We start from the raw sequence: 10,811 nt of genomic DNA on the forward strand, positions 1-10,811 counted from the left end.
AAATTCTAGAACACTTAGAAGGGAATGCCTTGATCACTGAAAGTCAACATGGGTTTCTCAAAAACAAGTCATGCCAGAATGACAGATTTGGTAGATGAAGGGAATGCTATGAATGTAGCATACCTTGATTTCAGTAAGGTCTTTGACAAGGTCCCTCATGATATTCTTGCAAAAAAAAAAAAAGCTAAGAAAATATGGACTAGACAATGCTACTGTTAGGTGGATTAGTAATTGGCTGACTTACTGAACCCCAAAGGTGCTCACCAATGGCTCATGTTCATCCTGGAGAGAAGTGACTAGTGAGGAGCCACAGGGTTCTATCCTGGGTCCAGTACTATTCAATATTTTTATAAATGACTTGTATGATGGAAATCAATTTGTTGATGACGCCAAATTAATTTGTTGATGATGCCAATTTGTTGATGACGCCAGTCCAGAAAGGTAGTCAACAAGTATACTATGATCAATGTAATACACACTCATACAATTGTTATTCAACATGACTGCGATTTGTGTGCGAATGTATGATGACTCTGGCTTTTTTAGTGCATACCAATGAAAAATCCTAGTCTTGCATTTGAGTAAATACTGTATCATTTTTGAATGCTGTTGCTTTTCTTACATTAAAAAATCTTCACACTTCATATGGCGAGTAAAAATTTTCTTTAAAAGAACATAATCTTTTAAAGAACATTATCTTTAAAAGAACACATGTCATTGGAATTTGTTTTCCTGAAATGCTCCCCCCAAGAAACAGATTTTTTTTCCACTGAGTTTTTCTGAGTTTTTTTTGGCCAGTCCATCACATCTATTTGTCAATTCCTTTTTGGTGGATAGAAATTTGTCTTTTCTTGCTTCAAGAAATCCTAATCTAATCTCACAACAAAGAACTGGTGAAAGATGAGTACTTTACATAGCACTTAATTTGTTCTGCAAACATGCTGTTCAAGCATTCCTAGTCCTTTCCATGTGAAATCTATTTTGAACTAGTCATGTGCCTGGTACTGTAACTTTAATCAATTTTTTCTCTAAATATAATGGTCAATATTTCATTTCACTTGTTTCCTGTGACTTTCTTTGCTTTATTTCTGGTTTTGTTTCTTTGTTTGATGGGACATGATGCCCCAAAAAGAAAGGTCATTTATGTGCAACATTATGAAACACACCTTCAAGAAAAAAAACCCCTTACTGTTAAGATTAGGAAGGAGAATTTTATTTTTATAAAATAAAAACCAATCTTATCTCCTGTGTTTTTGGAAATAACAATGTGACTTAATTTTCCCAGAATGGAGTATAGCACCAAGAAGTAGCAGAAGGTAGTCATTCATACCCTATTTCTGTTACCCCTGTTAATACATGTTACATACTTTCATCTGGCATGATTTAGCAAGTTAAAGTATGAGTCTTTGACCTGGGAGATGCAAGCTCATATCACCATTCTGTCAAGGGTAGTCTTCAGTGAATTACTTGTTCTCAGCCTAACCTACCCCACATGGTTGTGAGGGTAAAATGGAGAAGGGTATTATAAGCCCCTTTGGGGTCCTACTGGGAAGAGTGGGGTACGAATAAATAAAATCCAGACACAATTTTAAAATGGCTTCTGAAGATTTAATACTTCACTAGAACTGCTGCCACTGTAAGGAACCAGCAGAAACAAAAATAGGTTCAGAAGTATTACAGTCATCACTTTATCTAACTGTAAAAGTAAACCCCTCCCTCCCTTGCCTATTACCACGCAAATTTAGGTCACAATTATACTCAATGAAAGAGTTTTGTGGGGAATGTCTTGTTTTCAACAATGAACCCAGTTTTATATTAGATTTTGCTGCTGTTGTTTTTAATAATTCAGTTTTCAACCAGCTGCTTCCATTCCTAGTCTAACAAAACAAAGCAGATTGTTTGGGATTTCAGGAATAATGAGAAGAATTTAAGAGTCTTTTCTGCCAAATACTTCATGTATTCCAAAACATCTGGGAAAAAATATGAGGCAACTGTGGAGAAAAGAAGCCATGTGCCTTTGAGAAGAGCTAAGCAGGGACGTGGTAGAACCACATATATTTGAGTGAGAACTCAAACATTTAGAATTCTATATCCATAGTCATGCGACCATAAGAGAAGTGGTTTTTTTTAAAGCCATTCCTTTTGTAGTCTATAAATTCATTGTTCTTCTCATCAGCCTCTGGGGTTCCCTCTTCTCTTAAGTCTGCCTGTTAACATTTTCTTTTATTGTTGGCAAGCATCAAGTTAAAAATAGCCTTCTCTCTTGTTGCCTAGGAAATTATCACCCACTAAAGAGCTAAAAACAACTTCTGACTTAAAAAAAAAAGGCAGAACTGTCTTCTAATACTTCCTCCTCCATTTAGCTGTGAATTCTCCAAACCAGTAGACATTATGGTTACCTTTCACCCGCCATGCACACTGTGGATTCCCCACACATAGCGACTATTAAAAAGAAACAGTATTCAAAGAAAAGGAAATTAAACAAGAGGTGGCTTAAAAGTATAATTATACAACAGTGGTGATCACTATTGAAAATATGTAGCATTTACATGCACAGGGAGCTGTGGATCTACTATTGTTATGCATTCGTTCCAGAGTCACAGCATAGTGGTCTTGGCATTCTAAATTTAACCATGGGGGATGGGGGGTTGTGTTTACATTGGAACCTTGCCTTTGTGTCATTCTATGTTCTTTTCCTTCTTGCTCTTAGTAGGAGCATGTTTGCATATCCCAGGGAAAAGATGGTGCAAAGTTTTTGGAAGATTCCTGTGCAGACATAATGGGTTGGATACAGAGGAAATCTGCTTACACTAGAGCTGTTGTGCAAGCAGAAACATAAGAAACAAGTTGTAGTAGCCACTTGGACTAAGACAGACATACTATATCCCCCGTTGTGTTTGTGCTTGTACAAGATCTTGTGCGATTTCTGGGCAATACAATGTATAGGGAGCCCAAGATCTTGCTGAAACGGAAATACATTCAGTCCATTTATATTTCCACTTGTGCATTCCTGGATCCAAGCCAGTATCTTCTCACGCATTAACTTCTGCAGTCCCAGGATTCTTCTTGACTTCTTCAATGTGACAGGCAGAGTAACTGATGTGAGGTTTTAACCGGTGCAGCCTGGGGTGCAGACAGTGAATGAGTCTGAGAAAACTGTTATGTGAATTCACCACAGCAAATCAGTCAGAGCAAGTAGAAAGGTTGAAGAAAGGCCCCAAACATAGGCTGTATCTGGTATTTTTATCCCATTCCTACCCCATCGCCCGGAAGTCAGTGCAGCATATCTGCTTCTCTTCTGTCTTTTATCCTCACAAGATTGTGAGATCAGTTATGTAGGGAGAAAACATTTGCTTTAAGGCTATCCAGTGTGCTTCGTAGGTTGAAGCTGGGTCCCCCTGATCCGAGCCTCACAATGTAACCACTACATTATGCTGATGATTCTCTTGCTTTGTGTTCCTGGTAATGAAGTAAAGTTACACTTACCACTGTCATGGGTAGCTTTAGATGTGCACTTAACGTGTTGAAATCCACTTGTCTTTCTGGAGCTTAAGTCTCCTTCTGACAAGGAATCTCACAGAATGAGCTAAAAGGCTGGCGCTTCATTACCCATGGGTTTTGTATTCGTATGTTAGGGACCAGAAGAGGTTACCAGCCCTTTACTGAGTGCATACAGTTGCCTTATGATGTTATCCCTTCCGTCGTTCTCGACCCTTGGCAACCCGATATGCAAGCTCTTTCCACATTTTTCTATAAAGTACTGCTTCCTTCAGCTGGTTGATGCTCATGCCTGTATCACCTTTTATGGTATCTAGCCATCGTATTCTTTGGCATCCAGGTCTTCTCCCGCCATTGACAAGACCAAGCATCATAGATTTTTCTAGCGAATTTGATTGCATCACATGACCAAAGTATGTAAGTCTGAGCCTGGTTATTTTTCCTTCTAGTGATGTATCTGGTTTTATGCGGCTCAAGACTTCTGCATTTGTCACCCTAGCTGTCCATGGTATGCGCAGTAGTTTTCGCCAACACCACAACTCGAAAGCGTCTATTCTTCTTCTGTCAGCTTTCTTTAAAGTCCAGCTTTGACACCCATACACGGTCATAGGGAAGATGATGGCTTGGACTAGCCTGTGCTTGGTTTTGATGCTGATGTCTCTGCTTCTCCAAATTTTATCCATTCTCAGCATTGCGCTACGTCCTAATGCTATTCTCCGCTTTATCTCAGGAGTTACTTCTCCATTACAGTCAATTTTTGATCCTAGGAAGATGAAGTCCTGGACGCACTCAATGTCCTCATTGTCAATGCTAATTTGGGCCCAATCTATGTTAGCTGTCGTCATGATGTTTGTTTTCTTCATATTGAGATGGTTGCCTTATACTGTTCCAGATTATTGGTCAGTTAAGGCCAGTATCGTTTACAGTGATTTACCCTTTAACTGAAAGTGCAAAGGATTGAACTCGGGGCATTCCGGATGCAAAGTGTGTATTCTATCATAGAGGCACATCTTCTCCCCACAGCCTCCTCCTGTGTTAAGCTATTTATGTAATTTCTGAAATAAAATTGAAATGTTTCTTTCATGTCTCATTTGCATGAATAGAGCAGAATGGCATTGGGGAGAAGGGTGTGTGTGTTTGTGCCAGGCCCAGTGACACGATGATGGGACCGTGCATATTCACATGCCCAAAACATCATTTATGGGTTATTTTCAGTATAGTGACTTTATGTAATGGCCCTGAAAGGGAGGCATGTGGCTGTTCTTCTTTGCCCTCGTTTCCATAAATAAGTAAAAGTACATGTACCGGAGATCACCATTCATGAAAAGAGGAAAAAAGTCACCTCCATGGGTTTTTTAAAGATGAATTATAGCTTCACAGGGAAGGTAGAGGACATTTAACCTTTTCATCCCTGCACAGTTTTGCTAATCAATACCAAAGTTCACCATATTGTTGTTAGTCTTTTAAAGGGAGAAGGAGGTGTCTCCATCCTTTGCTCATGTTTTTTTCCCCTTGAAAGCACTATAACAGAGTTTGCAAAACTCTGCAGGGGTAAAAAGGCTGCTCCTGTAATCTTGTGTGTAAAGTGTCATCAATCCACAGCCAACAAAGAGCTTTCAAAGGAAGTGAGAAGCAGAGCTGGTTTTCCATTGCCTTCCCCTGCAGAGTCTTTGTTGGTAGTCTCTTCTCCAAGTATTGACCCTGCTTAACTTTTGAGATCTGATGAGATTGGGCTATCCATGCCATCTTCCCTCCCCCACCCCCAGTCTTAAGTGAGCATGGAATATATATCCTTACATGGTCCCAATCCAATTAAGGCACCCCAGGTCTGTTGCAAGATATTGGGAAGTTCCCAGCCCCTTCTCTGTTTAAACCTGAGAGTCAGAGAATTCCAAATGCAGAAGTTGGAACATAGGACCAAAAATATATGGCATCAACAGAACAGGCTTAATCAGAAGATAAGATGGAACAGAGTGTAAAGAACGAGTGGGTATGTGAAGGAAAATAAGGAAGAGATAGGAAGGAGCATGATCCTGAAGAACCTTAGAAGATGACATTTGTAATGAACCTCGGCAGGAACAAGTCACTGATGAAAGACGGGTTGTCCATTATCAGGCTGACTATAACAGGCAATGCAACTGTGCATTGAAACAAAGAGGAAAAGACAAGAAGCTGGGAAGACCAGTGCCTTGATAAAACACAGGTTGCAATCCTAAGAACATTTTTCTGGGTGTAAGCCCCATTTAAAAAAATGGGACTTCTGATGAAAACTACTTAGGATTGCTGCCATAATCAAGATGACATTTAAAAGCTATTTTCATTATCTCCTTCCACTTTAAAGACAGTTTGATGACTATCATTTTAAGCTGCTGTTGCTTATATCCCCTGGTTGTTTTCATGAGGTTGTCTTATTATTTTATTGTACTCTTTTCCGTGTGTGTGGTCTTGAGTTGAATTAAAGTCCTGTCTGGATTAAAGCCCCGCCAGCCTTACGTATAGTGACTTAAACTTCACAATAGTCATGTTTCAAAGAAACCATTTGTTTCATAGCATTGATTAATTGTTTTATGAGCTTGAACAGTGGTTGTTTTATTTTGTGTAGCTCTAGGGCAGGGGTAGGGAACCTGCGGCTCTCCAGATGTTCAGGAACTACAATTCCCATCAGCCTCTGTCAGCATGGCCAATTGGCCATGCTGGTAGGGGCTGATGGGAATTGTAGTTCCTGAACATCTGGAGAGCCGCAGGTTCCCTACCCCTGCTCTAGGGTATAAGCATTTCTCCCTCTTACCCCATCATATTCAATAACAAAATGGAAAGTGATGTTTATTTTGTTTTTCTACTTGATCTTGAGAAGGATGTTGACTAAAAACAATCCTATTGACGTTTCATGCAAAATTTGTTTTTTTTTCCTTTGCAGACCATGCCAAGGCAATCTCCTTGCTGTTTCTCTACTGGATTACAGATATCCTTCCTGGGAAGAACAGGAAATAAAGTTAATATCCACCTCCATCTGTAGAGAGTTTAAATTTAATACACAGACTCTGAATTGAATTTGGAAAGGTGGAGTGTGCAAGTTCACTAAGACACTGGCTTAAAACAATTGACTGCTTCCTCAAGTTAACAGACAGTTTCAGAGAGACTTAATTTTTGCATATTGGTGAGAGAAACACAGAACCAAGTTAACTTTTTAAGTGGCACTCCAGTTTATTATTGTGGCAGATTTTGTTCAAGAAAGAACTATGTAAACAAGATGCTTCGTAAGTAAAACAATAATTCTGTGGCCAGGAAAAAGTGAAAGTTCCACTTCCAAATAATGCTGTTATTTGTTTTAATGATGTAAGAATGCATATTTTTCTATATCAAAGAGGCTAAACTTATTTTTATACGTTTGCAAATCTTCCCTTTTAATATGTATACATATGAAATGATATAGAAATTAAAATGCTTGGCTACACTTCGATGTAATTTCCTTCTCTGGGGTCTCAAGAGGAGTCACATTCATTATGGACTAGCCTAGTTCCTACATCCATACAGATGTGGATTGACATGCAAGCCATTTGAATAGAAAAAACAGTACCTATTTTATTCTCAACTCTGATTTACTTTACAATGATGAGCTAATCTTTCAAGTGCCCTGTCAGATCAGTTTTCTTTTCTACATGCTGAGATACTATAACTGCATTTTTAAGCAATGAATAGAAAGCATCCTGCCTATTTGTTAATGGCATTCTTCATAACAAGTTCAGGTGTGAATGTTATACACAAGGAAGGGAAGGTGTCATTTCTCTAGATTTGTTCATCACAGCCACATTTAGGGAGCAATTTTCAGCAGGTCTAAATGGAAGTAAGCCCAATGTTATTTAGTAGGCCTACTCAGAAAGAGTGGCCTCACAGTGGCACTGCTAAGCATATAATTAGGGATGAAGCATCAGTGTATGAAGAATTCTTTGTGCCATTCAAGCAGAAGTGGTATGGTATGGTATATTTAATTTATATACCATTCTCCCCCAAAAGGCTCAGGGCGGTGCACAACACCATAATGACAACATAAATAAACATAACATCATAGAACAACCATCAATAAACACATCAATAACAAGTGGTTTGCCATTGCCTTCCTCTGTAGTCTTCCTCGGTGTTCTCTCTTCCTTGTATCAGCCCTGCTTAGGCCGTTTCCGCACGGGCGTTTAATGGCGGCCTGGGGACGGCAAAAACTGTGTCCCCAGGCCGCCATTCGCACAGGGGGCGCAGCTGCTTCGCAGCCCATCCCCACGCCGGCGTTTCCCCAGTGCGCTCGGAAGCGCACTTGTTGGGGAAACACCGGCTGGAAGCTGCTGCCGTGCGAATGGCAGCGGCTTCCCGGCGCGTTGCCGAGGCCTGGGGACACCCCCCCTGCCCTGCGCCACTGGAGCAGACGCGCAGGGCCAGGGGGTGTCGGAAACCACCGACAGCGCGGAGGCGAGGACATGCAGTGGAAGGCCGAGCCCGGCTCCGCGGCATCGGCTGCCCGGCACTTTCTAGGACCGTCCGTCTTGAGACGGTCCTACAGCGTATCAGTCACCGTCAAATGCAGCCAACCTGGCGGCTTCGCATTAAATTCAGAAGCGTGCCTTAGCCTGCAACAAGTTGATGAGATCAGGCTATGCTATATCATCCCACATCTCCTCTGTATTCCATGCAGCACGCATTACTGTTTATAGAAAATTATCTAATTAGTCATTTAAATATCTATACACAACCTTTTGTCCAAAAGTGTCTTCCCCTCTTCCATTTTGTCCTCACAACAGCCCTTTTAAGATGAGTTAGGCTAAGAGTGTGGTCACCCAGAGAACATCCATGATTTGAACTGGAGCCCTCTAGAACCTGGTGTCACACACTTAGCTACTGTCTCCAAATCCAGTTGAAGTTGCATCATGAAGACTCATTGCTTGTTTACAAAACATGGCCTTTTGTAGTCTGTTTCATCAGACACTGGTGAGACTATTGCTGCAAGCTAGACAAATTAGTGGGGCACTGTTTATGCAAGAACTCTCAAGAGAACATTTATTAATAATCATTGTGCAGGGTGAAGTCAAACATGAGCAAAACAATATTAATCTCAACTCTTACAGTGTGAGTGAAAGGTTTCCACATAACAGTGGATAAAGATTTCTGGCTATATATGTGACTCAGGCCTGGTTCTCACTGAAATGGTAGTACTATGTTCCTTTGGCCTGGAGATAAGGACCTCCATACAAAAACATTCCTTCTATAAATGCTGTATACATGACAGGGTGGTGAGAATTACTTGTACAAAAGATCATTTGATCACATGAGCTTTCCTTTGCATTCTGAAGTGGTGCAGCCTGGATGTGGGTTCACCATCTTACTTAAAACAAGTGGGCCTTCATAAGAACATAAGAACAAGCCAGCTGGATCAGACCAGAGTCCATCTAGTCCAGCTGTCTGCTACTCGCAGTGGCCCACCAGGTGCCTTTGGGAGCTCACATGCAGGATGTGAAAGCAATGGCCTTCTGAGGCTGTTGCTCCCAGTCTGTTAAGGCATTTGCAATCTCAGATCAAAGAGGATCAAGATTGGTAGCCATAAATTGACTTCTCCTCCATAAATCTGTTCAAGCCCCTTTTAAAGCTATCCAGGTTAGTGGCCATCACCACCTCCTGTGGCAGCATATTCCAAATACTGCAAGAAGTATTTCACTGCAAGAAGAAATGAGCTTATTGTATTTAACAGTCTAGATTTGTAGCGCATCATGAAAATGTTGGAGAAAATCAGCATTCCTTTCATTGTCATTCTTCGGGTTGCAGTTGTGTCAGCCCAACTTTAGTAGAGGCTCAAATAATAGACATCAGACAAAAGGAATATTTCATTTCAGTTTAGTAAACTGAAAAAGTGTTTGGATTAATCAGTTGGGTAGGAAAGGCATCAAACATTTACTCACCTTTTACTATCTGCTTGCAACCGGAGTCCCTCCCAGTGGAAGTCGGTTTCAGGTAGTTAGCTCAAGGTTGACTCAGCCTTCCATCCTTCCAAGGTCAGTAAAATGTGTACCCAGCTGGCTGGAGTTAAAGTGTAGACGACTGGAAAAGACAATTGCAAACCACCCTATAAACATACTCTGTCTAGTAAATGTTGTGATGTGACGTCACCCCATGGGTGACCTGGGGTTGCACAGGGAACTATACCTTTACCTGTCCCCAAATTATCTAAAGTTTGCTGGTTGGTTTTTCAAAAAGTTATATGGTTATTACATGCATGACTGGAACATATGTACCACTTTAATACATTACTTTGAAACCTCAAGATAATTCTTTGAATATAGCAGGATTTATGAACTGCAGTAGAACAACTTTTGTTATTTAAGAGAAAATGAGTGTCAACAGTTAGAAGATCATAGTTCAACAGATGCGCAGGCAAGAACATTCCATATAGGATGCATATATTGTTGGGGTATGTATGTTCTCCTGTAAGTGACCCTATATTCGTTATATTCAACCATCCATACATGGAAAGCACACAAAATATTCCCATGTTTCTCTATGTTCTTGCAGCCCCTTCCAGCCCCAAGACAGATCATTTTGGATTTTGGAAACACGTACAGAGTGATAGCCACACAGGCAGGGGATGCCATTGTGATGAGAAACAAAGGAATGAAATAGCCCCTCCCCTCAGTACAATTGTACCAGACTTTATACAGCTAGCCCTGGTATTAAGCACAGCAGAAAAGAACTGTGGTATTATTACTTTTGAATCAAGTCCTTCCTGTGAGAATTCCAGAGCAATATTTGAGCTCGACAACAATCCAGTGAGAGGTAGATCAAGATTTTTATACTGATTTGCTCAATACTATCCAGTTAACTTTATAATTAAGGTCCAGTATTGATGCTGTTTTCTTGCTGTCTGTCATGAGTGCATGCATAGCTCTTATTTCGGAGCAGCATGGAAAGGCATTGCAACATGCATGCAGAACAAATCTAGAATTTTAAAACCTAAATCTGATAAAAGTGGATCTTATTCACTAATTATTGACTGTGACTTTTTAAGCAGAGTTATTCCTTTCATAGTCTATTGAAGTCAACGAGCTAGGAAGACTGTAACTTGGTGCATCAGTTCATACCGTGGGCCTTCACATCACCACAGCTATGTGATATAAGAAGTGCTACCTTTTGACAAGTCCAAGATCAATGTGTTTTCCATACATTATGGAACAGTGAATGACGGCGCAAAGGCACCGCACCTAACATTTTTAGTGAATTGCTTTAAAAACAAATCAAATGTGTGGACGACATGTTTGTGAACACTTATTAGTCATGAC

At 40.5% G+C, this 10,811-nt stretch overlaps 1 protein-coding gene across 3 annotated transcripts in view; it reads left to right on the forward strand.

Annotated features, from left to right (window-relative positions):
- ERICH1 (glutamate rich 1) overlaps positions 1–6,952 on the forward strand; it is a 91,474-nt gene extending 84,522 nt beyond the window's left edge. For all 3 annotated transcript variants that reach the window (XM_048497729.1, XM_048497738.1, XM_048497746.1), the window contains one exon: positions 6,416–6,952. In XM_048497729.1, the coding sequence (XP_048353686.1) occupies positions 6,416–6,489 (74 nt within the window). In that variant the 3' untranslated portion in view covers positions 6,490–6,952. The remainder of the gene's footprint in view (positions 1–6,415) is intronic.
- The last annotated feature ends 3,859 nt before the right edge of the window (positions 6,953–10,811 follow it).

Source organism: Sphaerodactylus townsendi, linkage group LG01 (genome assembly GCF_021028975.2).
Source record: "Sphaerodactylus townsendi isolate TG3544 linkage group LG01, MPM_Stown_v2.3, whole genome shotgun sequence".
Lineage (NCBI taxonomy): Eukaryota > Metazoa > Chordata > Lepidosauria > Squamata > Sphaerodactylidae > Sphaerodactylus > Sphaerodactylus townsendi.